At 35.6% G+C, this 23,519-nt stretch overlaps 1 protein-coding gene across 1 annotated transcript; it reads left to right on the top strand.

Moving 5' to 3' along the window:
- Positions 1–18,996: 18,996 nt before the first annotated feature.
- On the top strand, positions 18,997–22,807 carry LOC136206667 (zinc finger CCCH domain-containing protein 48-like). Its single transcript, XM_065997811.1, has 8 exons — positions 18,997–19,311; positions 20,157–20,763; positions 20,854–21,039; positions 21,119–21,229; positions 21,295–21,444; positions 21,787–21,966; positions 22,360–22,457; positions 22,549–22,807. Exons 2-8 carry the CDS (start codon positions 20,158–20,160, stop codon positions 22,697–22,699), a joined length of 1,482 nt encoding a protein of 493 aa, XP_065853883.1. The 5' UTR covers positions 18,997–19,311; position 20,157; the 3' UTR covers positions 22,700–22,807.
- Positions 22,808–23,519: the final 712 nt, after the last annotated feature.

The following is a 23,519-nucleotide window of genomic DNA, read 5'->3' as shown; positions in this document are numbered from 1 at the left end:
CAAACTTGATGTTGCTGGTGCGACAGCTCTCAAGAACTCAAACTAAGGGAAATAAGAAGACTCATCCAAAATAGTAAGAAACCCTGTCAACCAGCAAGAAAGGTTGCAAAGGGGCCTTACAAGCCGAATGGAAAGCAAAGGGTCGAGAAGGTCAGGTTTCATTGTCTCAAAATGTGACATTAGAAAATAGACTTTCCAATCTTTTTGGAGGAGCTAAAGAAGGATGGAGGTCATGCCTAAGATTCAAGCATCTCCTTTAAACTTTTTGTTCTATTTCAGTATTATAGTATTAGATGCTATAACATTTGTATTAACATTTGTTTCAAATATGTAGGGACCAAGAAGTGAGGACAACAATTACGGAGGAGCATTGGATGTTCGCCCTTAATAAGGATTTATGATTCTGTTTTATATTATCTCTGTTTTGGATTGTTTATCATAGTACATTTTTGGGTACTCCTATTTTGGATTAGGGCACCCTATTTTACTTTATTTTGGTATATGAGATATATCGTACTTCTTGGATCAATTTATGTAGAATAAATTTGTATACTACAGCTATTTTGTTTCATAAGTATAATACTAACGAATGAATGCTTTATAACAAATCCTGTTTAAAGAAGAAACGAATTGTTTTAAAACTTCTAGGAAAGTTATAAAACAATTAAAGTTATATTGTCATGTTTGAGTATGAATTAACTTTATACTTTGGATTAAAACAAATTGCAATCGGTTCAAATACATTGGATGTATGAAACATATCATACATATGAAACATTTATCATTGAAACGATGAAACACCCATATTGTCGATATAACATAAATCTCTATTCAAAGACCTTATAATCAATAACCATTAAATATCTAACGTGAATGTGGTACCAATACATGTATGTAATCTAAATATATCCTCCTTCGAAATTTATAGCTAAATTGTACTTTAGATGGCGCAAATGTGGTACCAAATTAACGAAAAATTTACTTATCTTGTCTAACGTGAATGGAGTCTAAAAATGCTTCATCTACAAAAAGATAGTAGTAAGCATAATATAATGTAACTTTGTTCTTCTTCAATACTTATATGAACAAATTATACCTAATCGTTGATAAGATGTCATACATGTTCGAGGTATATAGGATGAGAAATTAAAATAAATAAATATTTTATTTAATTAATTAGATTATATAATGAATTAATAGTCCCAGATAAACAAACAAAGATCATATTTTTGAAAAACATCAACACATTGAGCAGTTCCTTTGTGCATAAATTTGCAGATTCCCTTGCAATTTTCAAGGTTACACTCCTTTGTCCTTGGAAGTCTTGGGAGTATCTCTTTACATGTTCTTACTTATGCTTGCAATCATGTTCTAACTCCAATTAATTAATCATTTTCTTAAATATGAAAATCAAATAAATAAAAGGGTAAAGTCCATAGCATAGAGATACTTGAGAAATGTGTTTCCTATGTGCAAAAATACCCCCAACAGCCCTGTTGAACTCAAATAGAAGATAAATCGAGAATCCTGCGCCTCCTAATTTTTCCTCCTCTCTTAGTATACAATTAAAATCGCCCATTATCGCCCAAGGCAAAGTGGATGCAACTGCTCCTCTATAAAGAAGCCGCCATGACTCACTATGTTTGTTACGGTCAACATATCTGTAAAAGCTCACAAACCTCTAATTACTCTACTCATTATCTACAACTGTTGCATCAATATGATGCTGCGAATAGCTCGTCACATGCACCTCCACTCATGACTTCCATATCAGAGCTAGCCTACCATTTACGACCCTTCTGACCAACTGAAAAACACACTCCAAACTATAACATTTGCTTAATAAACTGAATGTTCCTCTACCAATGTCTCAATCAAAAAAATAAGTTCTGCCTTTTGGGAATGAACTAACTCATTTAATGAACAACCTGCACGATGGTTCCCAATCCATGATAGTTCCAACTTAGGCAATTCATAATGCCCAGTGGCCCTGCGCAGAAGGGCTCGCCGAATCGTGAATTCTGGGAATCTCCTTATCCAAACTAGAAATAAATATTCCCTCTCCCTGAATAGTTTCCTTACTGGGTTGACCGCTAACCCCGTCCTTTTTGTGTTTTCTAGCTTCTTGTAACTCCATCTCATCATCCTTAGTGTTTCTCGTATTAAGATTCGCCTCCCTACCCGTCTCTCACTCTAACTCACTCCCCTTAAGTCTCGGACCGTATAAAGGTGAAATAACCACTTCAGACTGACACATGCACCCCCACTAGCCATGCCCGTACCCACCACACCCCTATATGTATTATTTTACATCTCTCAGAATGTCTGATCTAGAAGTACTACCCAAACCCTAGTTCTGTCCAGCCTCCCCTCCTTCCTCTCCAAGCCATCTCACCCCCTTATCCCCACCTGTACGAATTGGGCCCTTTAACCAATCCCCGCATTCTTTGGCCACCTCAACACCATGTAGCTCAAAACGTTTATCATAATACTTATCAGTATGGCCCAACAATCCACATATATAGCAAAAAATCCCCAATTGTTCATATTTAAACACAACAATAGTTGCCTGCCTTCTTAATCTCTTTAAATCGTTTCAAGGGCTTACGACTATCAATAGAAACATGAATTCGCATATATTGTTTACGTATTCCTATATTATTATTCGGACTATACTCATGAAAGACCCTAATAAAGTCCCCCAACTGCTTACCAACTACTTCAGACATTACACCAATCGATAACCCATGAACCTAAACCCAAATAGGCATATCAACTACTACAACAGCTTCCAGATTATCATCCAACACCAGCGGTAATTAGAACGGTAATTATCAAAAGTCTAAAAAACCCCTGCCAGCACTCTATGCCTATCCACCAGATGAAAAAATTCAATCGAGTATAAATTGGTGCTTACCTCCTGAATATTGACTCCTCTGCATGGATGCCACATCATAGCAAATTGGTTTTTCAGGACAAGGAAATTAAGGGACTTATCAATAACAAATGGCCCAGGTACATACAACAACCCTCTGTCTATTTGTTCCACCGAGCCCGGCGGCGCTGCCAGTTCCAGCACGTCCGTCTCCTCACCGGCTAGCGAAAGCCCCGCCATATCTACTTCCATGGCCAGTGACTTGAATGATTTGCACCACTCTAACGACCATTACCACTAACGATTCGCTCCACCCAACAACTATTACCACAAACAAAGCGCACCACGACAAACGACGGTCACCACTCAAAGAAGAGCTTGAGACACTCTCATCGGAAGCAGAGATAACTCTCGCCGGAGCAAACCCTAGTTGCGGCGGGTGAGAACCAAAAGAGGCTATTTTTTACTTTGTTTTTAATCTATTTAATTATATTTAAACGTACTCTTTTTTTTCTATGTAACACTCATTTTTTAGAAACTCAAATTGAGTGTTTAAAAAAAACTTTAATTCACTTATGATCACAATAAGGTAAATATGTATTCTAATTTGGGCGGCTAGGTTTATCCATGTATAAACAGTACTACCACCATAAACAAAAGAAATCAGGGTTGGGAAAAAAAACAGGACAAACCGGTAATTGAACAAAAAACCGGTAATTCGAATCGAAAAATACGGCTAACCGAACCAATAGTTTTACTTTAGGGTTGAAAAAATCGACTGGTTTCGATTTCGGTTTCGATTTGAAGTAGTAAAAAACCACGATTTACGGTTAACCGAACCATTTAATATATATGTATTTTAAAAAATAATATATACATATATTATACTATACTAATACTTTACAAATTATATACAGAATACAAAACAAAACCTTCTAATATTTATATTATTATACTTTACCAATTTTATTTTTTGTTTTGTTCCGTCAAAAGTAAGGGTAGGCAGAAAAAACAGGACAAATCGGTGACTGGTAATTCAAACCGGAAAAAATGGATAACCGAACAAACGATTTTGTTTTAGAGTTGAAAAATTAGACTAGTTTCAGTTTCGATTTGATATGTTTACGGTTAACCGAACCGTTTTAATAAATATGTATTTAAAAAATATATATATATACACACATACATATATTATAATAATTATATTATATTATCCTACCAAAAAAATAATTATATTATACTATATTTATACTATTATACACAAGATAAAAAAAATATTATGTACAAAATTATTATAATTATTCTATTAAAAAAGAATCTAACCTATACCTATCTATCATTATCTAATAGACTAATATTATTTTCTCTATATATCGTTTCTCTGTAAAAACGATACCTTGAATTCCAAGTGAAGAATATTCTTTTCTCTGTGAAGAACACAACAGCCTCCGCACCACCACCTAGTGATCTCCATTCTCCACCGTCCTTCCTCCGCCACGGTTCCTCTGTCCGTTCCGAGCACCGTCGTTCCTCCATCCCTTCGGAGTGCTCTCATTCCTCCACTGTCATCCCATCTCGCACAGTCGTCCCATCTACCACCGATGTCGTCCCATCTTTGCACAGACGTCGTTCCGTCTCGCACTGTCGTTGTTCTGATCTCTCACTGTTGTTGTTAATTAATGTAAGTAGCAAGAAAATACAGATATGGTAATAAAGCTTTTGTGATATTTTCTTGCTTTCTGTCGGTGTTGGGCTTGGAAGGTGTTGGTGATTGCAATTCTTTGTTGTAAATATCTCTGTACAAATAGAAGCTTTATTTATTCACTTCCTAAAATGTTACGTGAAAGATGTTGTTTATGTCATTGTCTTATTTGGAATGAACTCACAATCACTCAAAATCTAATTAACATACTAATATTTACTTGAGAAAAGGTAGACTAGTATTTAAGTGATGGAGAATAATATTTTTCTCCCTGCAACAATGTTGGTGTTATAATTTAGAGTACATTCTATAGAATACCATGTTTCACATTAAGTTTACAATTAATGTTGGTGAAATTTTGAATTTTATCATTAGCATAAATTCATTTAATATTATTATCAGAAGTCGATATTTTATTCCAAATTTGTCAAATATTATGGTTATCGCCATTTTGTCAAATCAGTAGAATATACCGAAAAACATATGGTAAAGAACCATATGCCAAGTTAATATTTCTACCGCCTAAGTAGGACCTGGGCCTTGATTTTTGAGGTGCAGGCCCGGGGCCCATAAATTTCAGGGGCGCCAAAATAAAAATTAGTTCAGTGTATTATATATTTTAAAAAAAAAATTCTTAACCTACCGTTGCGTTGAGCGCCTGCGCATCTGTTGTTGTGTGATTCCAATTTTCTTCTTCTTCTTACGTCTTTTCTTCCTTCTTCTCGAGTTTTCCGCGTTTTCTGTTTGCTGCGTTTCTCCTGGGTTTGCTGTGTTTCTCCTGTCCCAATTTTCTCCTAGGTTTGCATGCGTTTCCTTCTTTGGTTTGCTGCATTTCTCTCATCTTTAGTAAGTAAAAGTGAATTATGTTTTGCCTTCTTCCTTTGATTTTGCTGTTTTGCCTGCGTTTCTCTCATCTTTGGGTTCCTTCCGTTTTTGGGACTTTTTTATGCAATATGATTTTGGTGTTCTATGATTTTGCTTGCTTTTCCATGATTTTACTGTTCTATGATTTTGCTGCTCTTCTATGATTTTGCTATTTGATTTTACCTAATCTATGATTTTTTAGATAGACTATTTGCTGCTTTAATTTGATTTGATTTGTAAAAATAGATGTAGAAAAAATTTAGTTTAGTATATTATATATTTTAAAAAAATTATTAACCTACCGTTGCGTTGAGCGCCTGCGCAGCTGTTGTTGTGCGATTCCAATTTTCTTCTTCTTCTTGTGTCTTTTCTTCATTCTTCTTGAGTTTTTCGCGTTTTCTGTTTGCTACCTTTCTCCTGGGTTTGCTGTATTTTGTTGGGGTTTAGTGTCCTATAGACAATTATTCTAGGATATAAACCAGATGTTAATGAATTGTTCTTTATGTTATTTGTTTTAATAAGATATGGTTTCATAACCGTATAAAGGCAACCTCTTTTAAAGAACTAAATAAGTCTAATAAAAGGAAATCCCTAAGTTTATTTAAAGTGATTATAAAGTGTTCATACAAGCATGAAGTGAGACAAAACATTATAATAAACTAATAAACTTAAAACCATCCCAAGTCAAGTGATATGTTTTGAATAGGGATTGACATAACACTGTTGAGACTTGCGTGTAACAATGTTTTCTGTCAAGACAGAGAGCTGATCTCACAAGCTTCAGATATGCAGATATCTGGACAGTTACATGGATCCAATGAAAGAGGTTCATTAGGATTGGGGACCCGACTTGAGATAACAAGATGGAGAGATTTATCCTTGTCACATGTTCATCTCATTGGTATTAATAGGTATAAGTAATCCTCAGACTCAAAGGAATGTTAATTAGTGATTCTGGATTATGGAATGTGATGCTTTGATCCTGTTGTAACACGATCCATAACAGGGATGCCTCTGGGGTGTGTACGGCAGACGTTGGGTATCACAGGAAGTAATTGTAGGATAGTTAATATTGGATTGAGCATTTGTCACTCCTGATAAATGGGAGATACGTCCAAGAATCGCTTGCGGAAGACTTAACTCTAAATCCTTGCAAGGTGATAGCTTAAGAATTGAAATGCAGATTTCACTTAACCTATCTAATTGGAGTTAACTCGGCCTGTACAAGTAAAACGAACGTCTCGCTATATATGACTTGACAGTATCCATAGTCATAAGATTCTGTTCAAGGATGTAGTTGATGAAGGATCGAATTATACTGTAACTAATACGGAAAGGTCAACGACGAAATCAACCTGTCTTTTTATAGCTCTGGGGGAATGTTTCGGATCTGCCAATCACAGTTTGCGTACTCATTCCGTTATATAAAGATTAAATATAATTCTGAGAAATTAATTTAATAGTTGTAAACGGCTAGAAGCAATAAGAACCTAATGAGTCACACATAAGACTTGGAACCCAAAAGAGAAACAGATGTTAATTAATTGACGGAAGACCAACTGAGTCCACTAAGGGCCAATAATAAGGGGGCAATTTTATGTGCTATGTCACATAAAGGAATTAATTTATTTTTAAACAATTATAATTAGATTATGATTGAATTAAATTAATTATAGGATAAATAAGTTAGGAGGTTTAATGAGATTAAATTGCTTCTATTATTATCCTATTCATAAGTTATTATTATCTTTATATTTAGATATAATTACAGATAATAACAATAAGAGTTTTATTCCGAATTAAATTCTTATTCAGTAACCTAATTCTATCTGACTATGGTTTAGATGGAAGAGGCTATATAAACCCCCTTTAGTGGTAAATTTCGGTTACCCCTTGCTATCCCGGAGAGAGAGAATTTTCGACCCCTACTGTAGTGGATCGTCTTTCACCACTTGCTTCCGAATCAATTGATTTCATCTCTTTCCTTTTACTCCTTGATCTTGTGTTGATTAATTAGAGGCAATCTATTTTGGTTGCTATTCATCGGTTTAATTCTAATCGTTTACTTGTTTGTTTTGTTGTGCTCATGAAAGAAGAAAAGACAAACAAAATAGAGAAATTCGTTCTTGTTCTTCCTACATCAGGTCAGTTCATGATTTCGCGGATTCCCGGAGATTGAACCGTCGGATCGTCGCGATTTTTGGATAGGAGTTTCTAGACATATTCTTCCACGTTTCCACCGTTGGGATTGTCGTTCGAAGGTATGGAAGGTCTGTTCGGGTAGGGGACAGATTGGTTGACAGATTCCATCCTTTTGAAGTTGTGGGCACTTCGTTTGCAACGGTAGATAAATCGTCATAAAGGTATTTCGTTCTATCCTTCTTTATATGAAATAACGATTAACGGATCTTGGGAAAAGGAAATAGGTAAAAAATTTATATTTCCGCTACCAAATGTTTGCCTATTTTTCCTTCACGTTTCTTCTGCCCCAATTTTCTCCTGTGATTACATGTGTTTCCTTTTTTGGTTTGCTGCGTTTCTCTCATCTCTGGTAAGTAAAAGTGAATTGTGTTTTGTGTGCTCCTTTGATTTTGTTGTTTTGCCTGCGTTTCTCTCATCTTTGGGTTGCTTCCGTTTTTGGGTCTTTTTTATGCAATATGATTTTGGTGTTCTAGGATTTTGCTTGCTTTTCCATGATTTTACTGTTCTATGATTTTGCTGCTCTTCTATGATTTTGCTGTTTGATTTTACCTAATCTATGATTTTTTAGATAGACTATTTGCTGCTTTAATTTGATTTGATTTGTAAAAATAGATGTAGAAGCAGCAACTGGTTTAACAATATCAATTGAAGGCTATAGAATCTGGGAAATTGAAGGCTAAACTTGAATGCTAAAGAGTTAGAAAAGGAAGAATATTAACGTAGAGACCGTTCTTTAGTTTAGAACGATTTTGATTTTGTTTAGCATATTCTGAAGTTGTATTCTTTAACAATATTGATTTTGTTTAGCACATTTTAAAATTACATCTAGGTGTTTGGGGGGTTGTTAGGGGTGCCAATCTAATTGGGATTGTTAGGGGTGCCAATCTAGTTGGGATGCCCGACAATCTCTATTTCAACTTTTAAAGAAATTTTATTTTTAGAAATTTTGTATTAAAGGGCCCAATTTTATTCTATCCCCTGGGCCTACAAAAGATCGGGAACGGCCATGTGCCTAAGTTTAAGGGATATACCGTTACTTAACATATTGAGTGTAGTAACTGAACCTTTTGACATAAAAAGAATTAATTTCTTGATTGTGAGACGTGTGTATATTTTCATAACAATTGTGATATCTACGTAACTAGCCCTTTAATTTAAGTATGGGAAAATTACAAAACTAGGTCAAATTGGAGGCCCATTTACATATTTAACTCATTTACTCAACCTACTACATATCTAGACTGATTTTGTGTGACTTTCCCATAATACCCTCAATATTTATGCGCGTTTCACCCCCTCCCGTCTGACTTCGCAGATTCCATATTATGCAAAGCCTGCGAAGCTAATGTTTGGATTTACTTAATGAATTTAGTTCGCATATGCGAAGCCTGCGAAGCTGAAGTTTGTTTTACTTGATGAATTTAGTTCATATATGCGAAGGCTGGATATGTTTTGAAGCTAATTCGCGAAGTGGTATAATAACAACATTCAAATCATAACATTATCTAAATTTACAACAAGATTGCCACAATAAACTCCTAACAAATCACTTCAAAGTGAACCTAACTAATCCAATACCAATTTTAAAGAGGATGAGTAATCTTGGTGTGCACCATGAGACACATCCATCCCAAAAGGTCTGGACTTCCATTTCTCATCCTAAAATCCAGACCTTTTGGGATGAGAAATGGAAGTCCAGACCTTTTGGGATGGATGTGTCCCACGGTGCACACCAAGATTACTCATCCACTTCAAAATTGGTACCAGATTAGTTAAGTTCACTTTGAAGATTGGCACCATGGGATGGACGTGTCCCATGATGCACCCCAAGATTGGCACAATCTCTCCTAACTAACCATTTTAGGAGTGAATGTGTCAATCTTGAGGGAAGTTAATCCCTATACAGGAAGGAAAATCATCTCCCCTGCAGCCCAGTACGCCGCCTTCCAGAAAGGGATGTTACATATTCAACCACCTTGAGAAAAAATGAATCATGTTAGGCAGGGAAAAAGACGATTTGGCTTCACGAAATGAAGATTAGTGAAGCATGCGAATGTAAATGTGCAGGGAAAGAGGTGATTTTACTTTGCTAATCGATTTTTTTGCAAGGTTTGCGATGTCTGAAACATGACGATCTACGTCGCATATCGATGCTTTCGCGAAGTCTGCGAGGTCTGAAATGTGAGGATCTATTCGCAGACTTCACGAACTAATCGATTCGCGAGGTAGATCCACACATTTCAGACTCTTTCTCTTCGCATATCTTCGCGAAATCATTGATTCATGAAGTAGATCGTCACTTTCCATACTATTTCTCTTCGCAAAGCTTCGCAAAACCATTGATTGCGAAGTGTATTCATGAAAAAACGCAGAAAAAACAACAAATACTTACATTTTTCGCCCCTTTCATCCCCAAAAGCGACAATAACAATATGATAACATGGGAAGAACGAATGAAATAACGTAGAAAAACCATTTCTTTAATGGTAACAATAAGAAAGAAACCAAGTAACGAACAGGAAGATGAAGAACCATGGCTTCGTTTTCTAGGGTTAGGAAGTTGCAGAATCAAGAGATGAAGAGAGGAAAAAGAGAAATTCATTGTGATTTGGCGAAATAGTGCAGATTTCATGCAATTTAAAGGAAGAAAGGAAGATCAAAAGTCTTGAAATCATTAATGCAGGAACCATGTTTTTGCGTAAGCAATGAGATAGGGGAGCGGCCGTTCGCGAGTGGTGGAAAGTGGGAAGGTTAGAGGTATTATGGGAAAGTCACATAAAATCAGTCTAGATATATAGTAGGTTGAGTAAATGGGTTAAATATGTAAATGAGCCTCCAATTTGACCTAGTTTTATAATTTTCCCTTTAAGTATTCATTATTTTTTCCAAGTTATACTTTTATTAGTCTCACTCACAAATATTATTTTGTTTGTATTTTAATATTATTTAAAAATTTAGGTTTGGGTAAAAATAATGATTAGTTGTTGATTGTTGGTTAACCAATGAGAATTGGTTAAAAATCGTTAACCGAAAAACCTATCTGAAATTAATAGTTAACCGGTCGTATGGTTAACCCTTATTAATGGACCTGTTTTGTAGGGGTGGATAAAAAAACCGAACAAACCGATAACCGAATCGGAAACCAATAATCCAAATCGGAAAAACGGTTAACCGAACCAGTGATTTTCTTAATGGTTACAAAAATAGATTGGTATCGGTTTCGATTTCGATTTCGATTTCGGGTTAGAGTATTGAAAAAACCGCGGTTAACGGTTAACCGAACCGTTTAATAAATATATTTAAAAAATTTAATATATTATATACATATATTATCTATTATCTATTATCTATATAAAACGTGGAAGCTAAAGTACACTTGTCAAACTAATAGAGCTTAATGCGAATGTGGAAGAATAATAGAACAAAAGGCTGATGTGTCAATTTAATATAATTTTGATTTTTTTAATTTATTTATTCTAAATTTTTCTTTCCAGTTCCTTGCGGCAGTTTTATCTCTCCCAAATCTAATCTCTTTTCTTAGCTTCTTTCTTGCGATTTACCCTTATCTCTCTCGAATCCTAATATGCTACGCCTCTCACACACATCAAATCATCAAACCTTCTCCCTCAAATCTGAATACCTATATAACTTCTCTTTTACGCCTGAATACCTGCATAAATCCGAATGTAGATGGTTTTCTTCTACTTTGCACATCACGAATTGGATCTACTGCGATAAACTTGAAGCAGGTAAATTCTGGTTTTAAGTTTGATTGATAATTATAGTTAATTTTTGGGACCATTTTCTTTCTTTCTATTTCCATTAGTTTCCCCAATCTATTGTCTTCAATTCATTATTGGCTTTTAATCTAATGAGCTCCCCCGATGATTTTATTCATAATGCTTTTATTCATAATGTCTTTTTTTGCGACTCTTACGATTGTATAGAGTTGGGTTTTGCATTTTACTGTTTTTTTAGATTTAGATTTTGATGAGTTGGTTATTAAGATCAGAAACATATCCGATTTTTTAGGCAGGTGGTGTTTTGTCTTTGCAGCTTCTATCGCACGAGTTCATTATGAAGTATGCACACCATGAAAGTGTCTCTCTAATCCAGTAATCCTATGCTTTTTTAAGGGATGAGAGAAACATATTTCTTAATATTGGTTAGAAGATTTAAATTATTGAAAAAGAGAAAAAAAAAACATTGCATTATTTATCATTCTGGCTATGAATCAGCTTTAAGAAAATCAAAGTTTCGAAGCCTAAAGAGTAGATGCAACAATTGTTACTTACATGTTTGTCTGTTTTGAAGGAAAATTATGGTTCAGTTTTAGCAACCCCGAAAGTAAGCTACAGCAAGCATTGTTTGCAATTGCATCCAGATTGATCTCTTCGGCTATGGGCAAGAGGGTTTCATGGCGGTGAAGAACCGATATGGAACTTGATATTTTCGGAAGAACCATTTCCCTTATATGAGATTCGACTCAAGCTTGCAAGTTCTTCTCTGCAAAATCTTCAGCCGTTTCAAGGTAATGTGATGCACACAACAGAATAGCAACATTTGACACTGTAATCTCAACATTTACACCGCAGCAGAACTTTGCAGCAAGCTCAAAAGCCTCTGCTCCAAACAGTGAGAAATAAGAATTGCTTGATCCGTTGAAGGCCGATTCATCTCTCCAAATCAGATCTGCAATGAGTTGCTTCTGATCTCTCCAAATCAGATCTGCAATGAGTTGCTTCTGATGCTGCAATCACAGTTTTCAACACTAGAAAGAAAAGCCAAAGGAACTGGACTCCTCCTAGATTGAGTTGGTAGTAATCTAACTATTGCTTCAATAATTACCCTTCGTTTCTTCTGCAACTCCAAATCAAGGACACTTCCTTTCTAGATTGAGTTTGTGTTTAGTGTCAGATTTTAAATATTGTTGTTTTCATTTTAATCTATTTGCACCAGATTTTTAGAAGCGGTCAGTGTCTTGGAAGAGATTATACTATAATCTTGATTTATTGACCTTACTAATAAAAAATGTGATAAATAACAATTACTTTTTTTATTTATCTGATTATTTTTTTTTGAATAAAGGAAACATCAATTAAGAATCAAAAGGTAAAGAATCAATACAAATGTCCTCCTCTAACCAACTAGGGAGTAAAAAAGACACATAAGAGCTAGCATAAGAACAAGCATTGCGAGCAATATTGTGCGCAACCTTATTCGCTAATCTCGGTACAAACGACACAGAAAAATCAGGCCTAGAATGTAAAATGAGTTTACAGTCAAGCATTATCTGACCAAACTCAGACAAATCAACACGATTTGAATGAATACTATCCGCAACAGATTTAGCATCAGTTTCAAAACAAACCCGCTGATACCGCATCAAATTAATCCATTGAAGACATTGACGTAAAGCTAAAGCTTCAAGAAATTTCGGTTCAGCTCTCCCCTCGCAATGAGAACTATATAAAGCCATAAAACCACCATCAGGACCCCTCAAAACAGCTCCAAAGCCACATTTATTAATATCCATGAAAATGGCAGCATCCAAATTACATTTCCAAGTACCTACAGGAGGTGGTCTCCAAATCGCTTGCCCTCCTCTTGATCCAATGTTGTGCGCCGATGATGACAGAGTAGAAGAATTCTGCGCTTTCAACCAGTCCGTAAACCAGCCCCTCATTCTTCGAATTAATATAGCCCGATTCTCCTCTTTTTGGTTCCAAATCAGCATATTCCGTTTCTGCCAAATACACCATAGGACAAAGACAATTTTACGTACCTGTTCCTCGGATGCCGTAGAACAGAGATTGAGAAGCCAATCACTAAAAACTTCACTTCCACAAACAGACGTAATAACCTCCGCTGTCTCCCAACATCGGATAGCATCAGGGCAACCTAAGAAAAGATGAGAATCATACTCTATTTTCGACGAACAATAGATACAGGACGGCTCAATCGGAACATGTCGACTAGATAAACGCCAACGAGTCGGTAACAGATTAGAACACACTTTCCATATGAACATACGAACACGAGGAGGAACTTTTAACCTCCAAACAGCCGCCCAACCATCCTGATAAACCGAAATTTCATTCTGAACTTCAATGGCTCTATAACCAGATTTCACGGAGTAAATGCCGTCTTTAGTCCAATGCCAAATCAATTGATCATTACGAGTAGAGAAAGGTACAATAAGTTTCAAAATTTCAGCAGCTTCACTTGGGATCAACAGACTCTCAATTTTACCCCTGTCCCAAATACGAGTTCCATCAATAAACAAATCCGCCACTTTAAAATCTTCAGCACCCATTGGACAAGGAGACTGAATTTTAAAATTCTGATTACCAGGAACCCAAGGATCACTCCAAACACTAACTTGCCTGCCTGAATTGATAGACCATCTTAGACCCGCACACAAGACTGGTTTTGAACTCCACACACTCCTCCAAACATAGCTGGGGTTATTGCCCAATTCAGAAGAAAGGAAAGCATCATTAGCAAAATACTTAGCTTTGAAAATACGACTTACCAATCTGTGTGGATTCTGAATAAATTTCCAGCCTTGTTTCCCCAATAGAGACAAATTATATTCATGTAATTCTCTATACCCAAGACCCCCATTCTTCCTCTGCTTACTTAATCGCTTCCAGCTAGCCCAATGAATATTATGACTTCCATTTGCTTTTTTTCCCCACCAGAACGAATTCATCATACGTTGAAGCTCCTCACACAATGCCCGTGGGATCAGAAAAGTACTCATACAAAATACAGGAATAGCCTGACAAACTGACTTGAGTAAAACATCTTTTCCAGCCATAGATAAAAACCGGAAACTCCAACTACTCAGACGTTTTCTAAGCCGATCACGAAGGAAAGAAAAAACAGCAGATTTAGATTTACCAATTAATGAAGGTAATCCCAGATAACGACCCGTGTCCAACGGATTATGGATATGCAGATGATCATAAATTGCAATCCTTAAATCGCTGGAGACGTTACTGCTGAAAAAAAATACCAGATTTGCTATGATTTATAGCCTGCCCAGAAGCTTCCTCATAACGAGCCAAAATATTACAAATTGTCTGGCATTCATCCAGGTTCGCCCTAAAAAATAAGAAACTATCATCAGCGAACAACAAATGGCTCACACTCGGAGCACCCCTCATAACACGACACCCGTGTAATGCACCCTCTTGTTCAGCCTATAAAATTAAGCGAGAAAGAATTTCAGAACACAGAATGAATAAGTACGGTGATAAAGGATCCCCTTGCCTAAGACCCCGCTTAGGCTTAATTGGTCCGATATCCAAGCCACTACTAACAACTTGATACGACACCGTCGAAACACACAACATTATCCAATCGATCCATTTCTCCTGAAACCCCATTCGCAACATGACATCTCTCAGAAATTGCCAATCAACCCGATCATACGCCTTACTAATATCCAATTTAAGCGCCACCTCACCAACCTGACCCCTGGTATTTCTTTTCATATAGTGCAGAGATTCAAAAGCAATTTGCACATTATCCACTAGCGATCTATCCGGCACAAATGCAGATTGTGATTCAGAGATGATATCAGGCAGAAAAGATTTAAGACGGTTAGCAAGTACCTTAGCAATTATTTTATATAGCACATTACACAGTGCAATCGGACGAAGCTCAGTCATCCGCTCCGGGTTCTCACAATTTGGAATTAAAACAATGATAGTGTCATTAAGTTCAGCCGGAAATTCATTTCTGTCGAGCCAGCCTTTGCAAGCATTGAATATCTCAAAACCAATTAAGTCCCAATACTGCTGAAAAAACCCAGGAGAAAGACCATCAGGGCCCGACGATTTGTCAGCACGCATTTGAAAAATAGCCTCTTTAAATTCAGAGATAACAAACGGGGCTGTTAATTCTCTATTCATTTCATCCGTAACAATCCGAGGCATTACCGACAAAATATCCAAAGGCTGATTATTAGACACATCAAATAATTGATTAAAATAATTCAGTGCAATTTGCTCCATTTCAACCTTACCTCTATGAAGTATGCCCTCAGAATCTCTTAAACCTTTCACTTTGTTTTGTTGCTGGCGATTTTTTACTTGAGCATGAAAAAATCTGGTATTACCATCACCCCCGACCAACCAAAATGCTTTAGCTCTTTGTTTCCAATAAGCTTCCTCAATTTCCAACCAATGATTTAACTGACTTTTAGCAAATAAGTAGTCTGTAACAGATTGATGATCAGTTCTCTCACGTAAAACTGAAAGCTTATGCTTAAAATGTACAATTCGATTTGTGAAACGATTTTTGAACTTTCTTCCCCATTGCTCCATCGATGCAGCACACGCCGCAAGCTTAGGAATCACAGCTCTAGAACCTTCAGCCTGCCAACACGCCCTCAACATACCATTAAAACCTTCTTCTTTCACCCATGCCGACTCAAAACGAAATCTATTCCTAAAACAGATTGCAATCTCAAAGATGTATGCAGTAACAGAGGAGTATGATCAGAATAAGCAGCGGTTTGAATAGTAAAATTATAACAGGGAAATTTCTCAAACCAAGTTGCCGAACCAAAACCTCTATCAAGCTTCTCTTGAATCCACAAATCAGAACCACGACCACGCTCCCAAGTAAAACGACCACCTGACAGAATTAATTCATCAAGACCAGCATCAACAATTGTTTCTTTAAATGCGTTCATCAAATTATTAGGATACGGAGCTCCACCAACTTTCTCCTCCTGATTGATAATACAATTGAAATCCCCTACCATGATCCAAGGTAAATTTGAACGTCCTGCCAGCTGCCTAACCAATTGCCATGAATCTTGATGACGACCCCTATCAGCATAACCGTAAAAGCCAACAAATCTCCAATCCCCTCCATCCTCCGAATGAACAATAACCTCAATGTGGTGAGAGGAAAAACTTTGTACCGAAACACAGTGATTCTCTTTCCATAAAAGAGCTAAACCCCCACTCCTACCAACACAATCAACTGCTAAACAGCCTTCATATTTAAATTGCCTCCTAATGAAATCAATTTTTGTTTTATTGACAAGTGTTTCTATAAGGAACACCAATTTTTGTTTTATCTGATTATTGGTCATTACTAATGACAATGTTATCTCCATTTAATGATGGATTAAGCCTATTATAAATAAAATTTAATTTAGTAAAAAGAAATTTATTATTTGAAAACAAATGAATAAATTACATTAAAGGTACCTGAATTATACCTCAGTTCACACTTGGGTACCTAAATTACATTTCGTCCCAAAAATATACCTCAAGTATGAATAACCGGACAATTTGAACATTTATTTGACTATTTTTTAAGAGTTTGACTCTTTATTTGATAAACTTTAATTAAAAATTAAGAAAACTCACTCTCTCTCCTTTGAATCTTTCTCTTCCCCGTGTCTCTCTCTTTTTGTTTTTTTCTCTCCTTAAATTTTCTCTGTGCCATTGTTTGTCTCTCCTCAATTCGAATAGATCCATAAAATCTTCAACAATTTCTAATCTCAATTTGTTGTGGCTACTTTCCAATTTGGAGATGAAAATGTTAGATTTATTTCAGACGGAACGAGATATGTCCAGAAAAGAAAAGGATGGAAATTCCTCTTGATCATTTTTAGAGAGAGAAAGGAAATGGAAGAGAGAGAAACAAAGGAAAATATGAAAAATAGGAAGAACAACTATTGTTGTTGTCTAAGTTGAGAAAGATTATTGTTAAATTTGTAGTATTGCAAGTTGAGAAAAATTACTGCTAAAGTCACCATATGCCAACACTTCTCCACTAACATGGGATATAAAAATAATTAGGAGACATTCTAGATATTTAAAGTACAAATGTTGTTGGATGGAGACACCATTAAATAACACTGAGACATTCATGATTTAGAAAATATGAGTCAGAGATATACAAAATTTTATTAAAATGAATAGAAAGTGTAGAAAGTGTTATAGGAATGGAAAGCGTTTTTATGAACTTTTTGTTGGGAATTAATAACCATGGTAGCCATGAGAATTAGAATCTGGGAATTAACAAATTCATGGCAGCCATGGAGGAGAATGAGAGAGAAAGAGATTTGGAGGAGAGAGATAAAAAGAAAAAGAGAGAGAAACGTAAAGAGAGTGAAAAAGATCCAAAGGAGATAACATATTTTTTTAATTAATATAAGGGTATAATAGTCTTTGTAGGTTTGTAAATTTAAAATGGGTCACATTATTTGTGTAAAAATGGTCAAATAGTCGTTGACCAGTCGTTTACCGGAGAAACGTATTTAAATGTCATGTCACCCATATTTGGAGTATATTTTTGAGACAAAATGTAATCTAGGTACCAAAGTGTGAATTGATGTATAATTTTTTACTCGAAAACAAATCATAAAAGTCCTTCACTTATAAATAAGAATTTCAATTCTAACATAGTTTGTATAACTATATACAGATTAAGGGTTGTGGTTGGAAAAAAAATATAGATTGATTGTTTTTTTTTAGGATTACGTTTAACTACATAGAATTTCCATAGAAATTTTTAGAATTTTTTTTTTTGAATAGCTTGAATATAATATATTTGTGATAAATTATAGACTATTTATATTTATCATGCGGTATTTAACAGTTCAATTACTAACCAACCATATAAATATAGTTAGTCATGGTTACGCTTATTAAAATCATATAATGATTAAAATTACTGCTAAATTGATGCTTATTAAAATCATTCTCGGGCTATTTGTTAGATGAGATAATACACGGGGATAGAGATAAAAAAAAAGCTGAAATGAGTTATACCATGTTTGTTTAGAAATACGTTAGAGAAATAAGAGAGGAATATGAATCTCATCCTTCAAATTCTATACCCAGGAGGGAGGTGGTATAAGGAGATGAGATAAGCTCCTGCGATTTTAATAGGATTGAAAAGTCTATTTTATCCCTTAAATTAATGTTATGTAGTTTAAATAAGATTAAAATAGTAAAATGTATTATTTTATCTATATCCTACATATGGCCATTAGCAATGTTCACATGCACCTTAATGATCAAGTGAATTTGGTCATTCACCGTTAATAAACCTAGATCTAATGGTGAATGTCCGAATTCTACATGATCATTAAGATGCATGTGAACAAAACACGTTTTATTTATTGAAGTTCGTCTATATGTATGTTTGACTAAAAAATAATAATGTCAATCCATGAACGAACAACTGATTTATAAATTTCTTAATTATTTTATTGGATAATTTTCATATATTAGTTAGAAGATTAAGAAAAAAAAGTTCCGTGCATTGCACGAGTACAAAGCTAACTATAAACCCTATTCTGTCTATTGTTCAAAAACCAAGATAGAAAACCAAAGAGACGAAGCCGCCGTCCATCTCTCCTCCTCACACTATTGTTCCTGCTTATCCCGATCTCCACACACGCCGGCCGTCTCTCCTCCTCACACCATCGTTCGTCATCCCTTCCGATCTCCTCACACGGTCATTCCTCATCCCTTCCTATCTCCTCACACGGTCATTCCTCATCCCTTCCTATCTCCTCACACCGTCGTTCCTCATTCTGTCTCGCACCGTCGTCGTTCCCATCTCGCACCACCGTCCTTCCGTCTCGCACCTCTTTCGTTCCGATCTCTCACCGACGTTGTTGATTAAGGTAATTAGTAATATCTGGGTTTGCTGTCATTCTTTATTCTTTTGTTCAACGTCTGGTTTGAAAAGTTTGCAGACAGAGAAGGAAGTAGCAATATTGTTGGTTTTGTAAGAATATTTTCAGTAATGATGAAATTGTATAGCTAGTTGGTAATTGGAATTGTTTATCTTTGAAAGAGTTTGAGGAATCTCTTTAATTCAAGAGTTTGATAGCAGAGTTTATCTTTGAAATTATTTATCTTTGAAATTGTATAGCAATGATGTAGTTAGTTGGCTAGTTTTGGACTTTCTTGATTTACTTCTTAACGATGAAATGCACATAATATTAATGATGAAATGCACGTCATATATGATATATATATATATAGCTGATTCGTGTAAATTATGTCTCAAAACTGACTTATACTATATATTTCTTGATTAATTATGTTATGTATGATACTAAAAACCGTTAACCGAAAATCAAACCGAAATTAATGGTTAACCGATTCGTACTGTTAACTGATATGTATGGACCGGTTTCGGTTCCACTGGTTAAAAAAACTATAGTTTCGGTTCGGTTAATTTTAACACCCCATGGACCGGTTAACCGAACCGTGCCCACCCCTTGGTTTTGATGGTTATAAAACCAACAGTTTCAGTTCATTTAATTCTTTTTACCCCATGAACTGGTTAACCGAACCCAGCCCACCCCTAGTTTTTATAAGGACTGAGTTTCGGTCAAATTTGTTTGACTTTCAGTGGAGGATTTTGGATATTTGAGCCGTGATATAATTTTAGTTAGTTTTGGACATTTGATTTAACGATCCAACAATGAAAATTACGATTTTGTCTGTTTTCTGTTTCTAGCATGGCTACTAAGATGGCTACTCTTCAAGGACGACTTGGAGGAGGACCTCTACAAGGCAAAGTTGTTTGTCAGTTCTGGTTGCAAGGGAGATGTATGAGAAATCCCTGTAGGTTCCTGCATCAAGAATTATCAGCTAGAACTTTGAAGCCTCCTCTGTTCAAGAAACAGAAAAGCAGAAGCTCTAATGGCCAGTCACCTGGTTACGCATCTGAAAGCTCAGGTCCTATGGATGTACACAGAAAAAGGAAGCCCAAGAGTGGAGTCAAGTCTGAAATCACGGGGTCTGTATCTGCAAGTGTTTTGGTTCCCATGGTTGAGGATGTCAAAAAGAGGGTTGAGGATGTCAAAAAGAGGCCCAAGAGTTCATTTGAACAGAACAGTGATGTACCAATGAAGTCTGAAAGCAGTGGCTCTATATGTACAAGTATTTTGGTTCCTGCTTCTGAAGATAGATCTGTTAAGAAGCCTCTTAAAACGGGGTCAGTGGCTGTTTGTCAGGATTGGATGTCTGCCAAGTGTGCAAAAGGTGTTGATTGCCCTTTTCTGCATTCATGGTTTTCTGGTGATTGGTTCTCGAGAATGGTACAGCTCAAGGGGCATACTCAGGTTAGGTTGAGAATGTTACTTTATTTTGATATTCTCTATTTTTTTTTTCTTAAGTAGTGAATTTATTGATGAATTGTTGTTATATGCCAGGCTATCTGTGGGATCGGTCTTTCTTCAGTATCCGATCAGCTTTGTTCAGCCAGCGTTGATGGAACTATGCACATTTGGAATTGCCATACTGGTCAGTCTACAAGAGTCATCAAGCTTGGTGACATTATAGGATGTTTAATCAGTGTAGGCCCTTGGATATTCATTGGCTTGCCAAATTGTATTAAGGTTTGTTCATTCCCGAATGATGACAGTTCAGTTATATTTTTGACCTAGGGAGGTTTTATTTATATCTGTAATATTCCAGGCATGCAATTTTGAAACATCAGCCGAGTTTAACTTAGGTGATGAACATGGATCATTTGGGCTAGTTACTGCTATTGTTGCTGGTCAAGATATGCTTTATTCGGGAACACAGGTAATTAATGTGTTAAAAGTTCACATTTGTATCTGTTTTTAATGTAATCTTCTTTGTGTTTGCAGTGCGGTTCCATTCTGGCATGGAAAGTAAGTCCAGATAACTTAAAGCCTTTTCAGTTGGCGGCATCTTCGGAAGGTCATACCGCTGCTGTAATATCTTTAGCTTTTGGAAAAGAGAGATTATACTCGGGTGCAATGGACTGTACAATAAGGGTACACTTATTAACAGTTTCGCTTTAGTCTTTTATTCTGTTTGTTATAGAGATACCGGTTGGTCGCTAATGATTTGTTTTTGATAGCCCTGTTCTTTGCTTAACATGAAATCTGGAATGAGTCATTTGATTTGTTTGATAGGTTGTATTAGAGCTCTTGATTAAGGTCGATTCATTTAGCATGCATGTGCTCTTGCTGTATACTTTTTAAATTTTGTCATGCATCTCATAGTTATTTTGTATATTGTCTGGTTTCATTTGTTTCAGATGCAACTATTTCTGATACATGTTCTTTTTAGCCTCTTTGCACTTGTAGTTTATATTCCACTTGTTTTTCTCTCAGGTGTGGGACCTTCATACTTTACGGTGCCTTCATACACTAAATGCGCATAGTGACACGGTGATGTCTCTAATTTGTTGGAAAGATTATCTACTATCATGTTCATTGGATAAGACGATAAAAGTTTGGTCTGGTACGGAAGAGGGCACCTTGAAAGTTGAATATACTCAAAATATAGAGCATGTAAGTATTTCTCTCTCTTCTAGCAAGTCTGAAATATTACTTCGAACTTGACATGTCCAATATGGTGAATGACCAAACGTGTATGGCTCTGGTTGAAGCCTATGGATTGTGGTTTTTGGTTTTATGTTCTTTAGTCTATAACTTTGGGTTTTCAATCTAATGGTTATATCGTCTTTATGACAGATCCTACCCGGTTTTATGTGTTTAAGTTTTTGATTTGTTATTTTATCTCTCTAAAAGGAAATGATGTGTTAATTAAGGTGTAGTTATCTTTAACTGTCACGATTTTATTGCTTGATTATGTATATACATCCCTTTTTTTGTGTTTCCTTTTTCTCCACCAAAATGTAGGGAATTGTCATTGTACTATAATGGATGTATTCGTTGTTACAGGGTGCTATTGGTTTAGGTGGAATATTTGATCTTGCAAACAATCCAGTTTTGTTATGCTCCTGCAACGACAGTTCTGTTCACCTTTTTGACCTGCCATCGTGAGTACTATACATTTTTAATATACATGTTGCCGTCCATTGTTAGATTTTAGGAAGTGTCTAATGAACTTCACCCTTTTTTAATGTTTAGATTTGACGAGAGGGGCAGAATTTTTTCAAAACAACAAATCAAAACAATTGAGCGAGGACCGGATGGTCTATTTTTCACCGGCGATGGAATGGGTATGCTTACAGTTTGGAAGTTGGCTGCATGTGGTGCGGTTTCTCAATTATCAAAATAAGAAGGTACGTTCTCGACCATGTCCTAATTCAAGGATTGGTTCACTTAACTTGTTGGAAATGTTGGTTCTTCATCCTATAACTTTTAATATTAAGGTGACAATAGTAATTGTTCATTTAGATGATCAGACAAAAAATATTACATATAAATCATATTTGTTTTGGTTCCATTTTGCACTTGTTGGAAATGTTGGTTCTTCATCCTATAACTTTTAATATTAAGTTGACAATAGTATAATTGTTCATTTAGATGATCAGACAAAAAATATTACATATAAATCATATTTGTTTTGGTTCCATTTTGCATTAAGTCCTTTTTAATTGTTTACTTATCATTGCCAAATAAAATAAGAAGGTACGTCCTCGACTAACTCCTAATTCAGAGATTGGTGCACTTGAACTTGTTGGAAATGTTGGTTGTTCATCCTATAACTTTTAATATTAAGTTGACAGTAGTATGATTATTCATTTAGATGATCAGAAAAAAAAAAATATTACATATAAATCATATTTGTTTTGGTTCCATTTTGCATTAAGTCCGTTTTAATTGTTTACTTATCATAACTTTGCAAAGTAACTTTGAGTAGCTGTTTAAAAATCAACCTTAAGTAAGAGTAGAAATCATGATAGACTAAGCCATGTTAGCTTGTGTTTTGGGATATATTCTGTTCGAGGAAAGAATAAGCTAAAAGTGAGATATGGAACATAAATTTCAGCCTCACATATTAAAGTCTCAAGAATGAGATGAAAATCTAAAAGCTTTTCCTTTGTTGAAAAAAGACAATATATCCTTCAGGCTTGTCTAATGTGGTGACAGTTGAA

Source organism: Euphorbia lathyris, chromosome 9, assembly GCF_963576675.1.
Source record: "Euphorbia lathyris chromosome 9, ddEupLath1.1, whole genome shotgun sequence".
In the NCBI taxonomy this organism is placed as follows: domain Eukaryota; kingdom Viridiplantae; phylum Streptophyta; class Magnoliopsida; order Malpighiales; family Euphorbiaceae; genus Euphorbia; species Euphorbia lathyris.
This window is presented reverse-complemented; position numbering and strand designations above follow the sequence as displayed.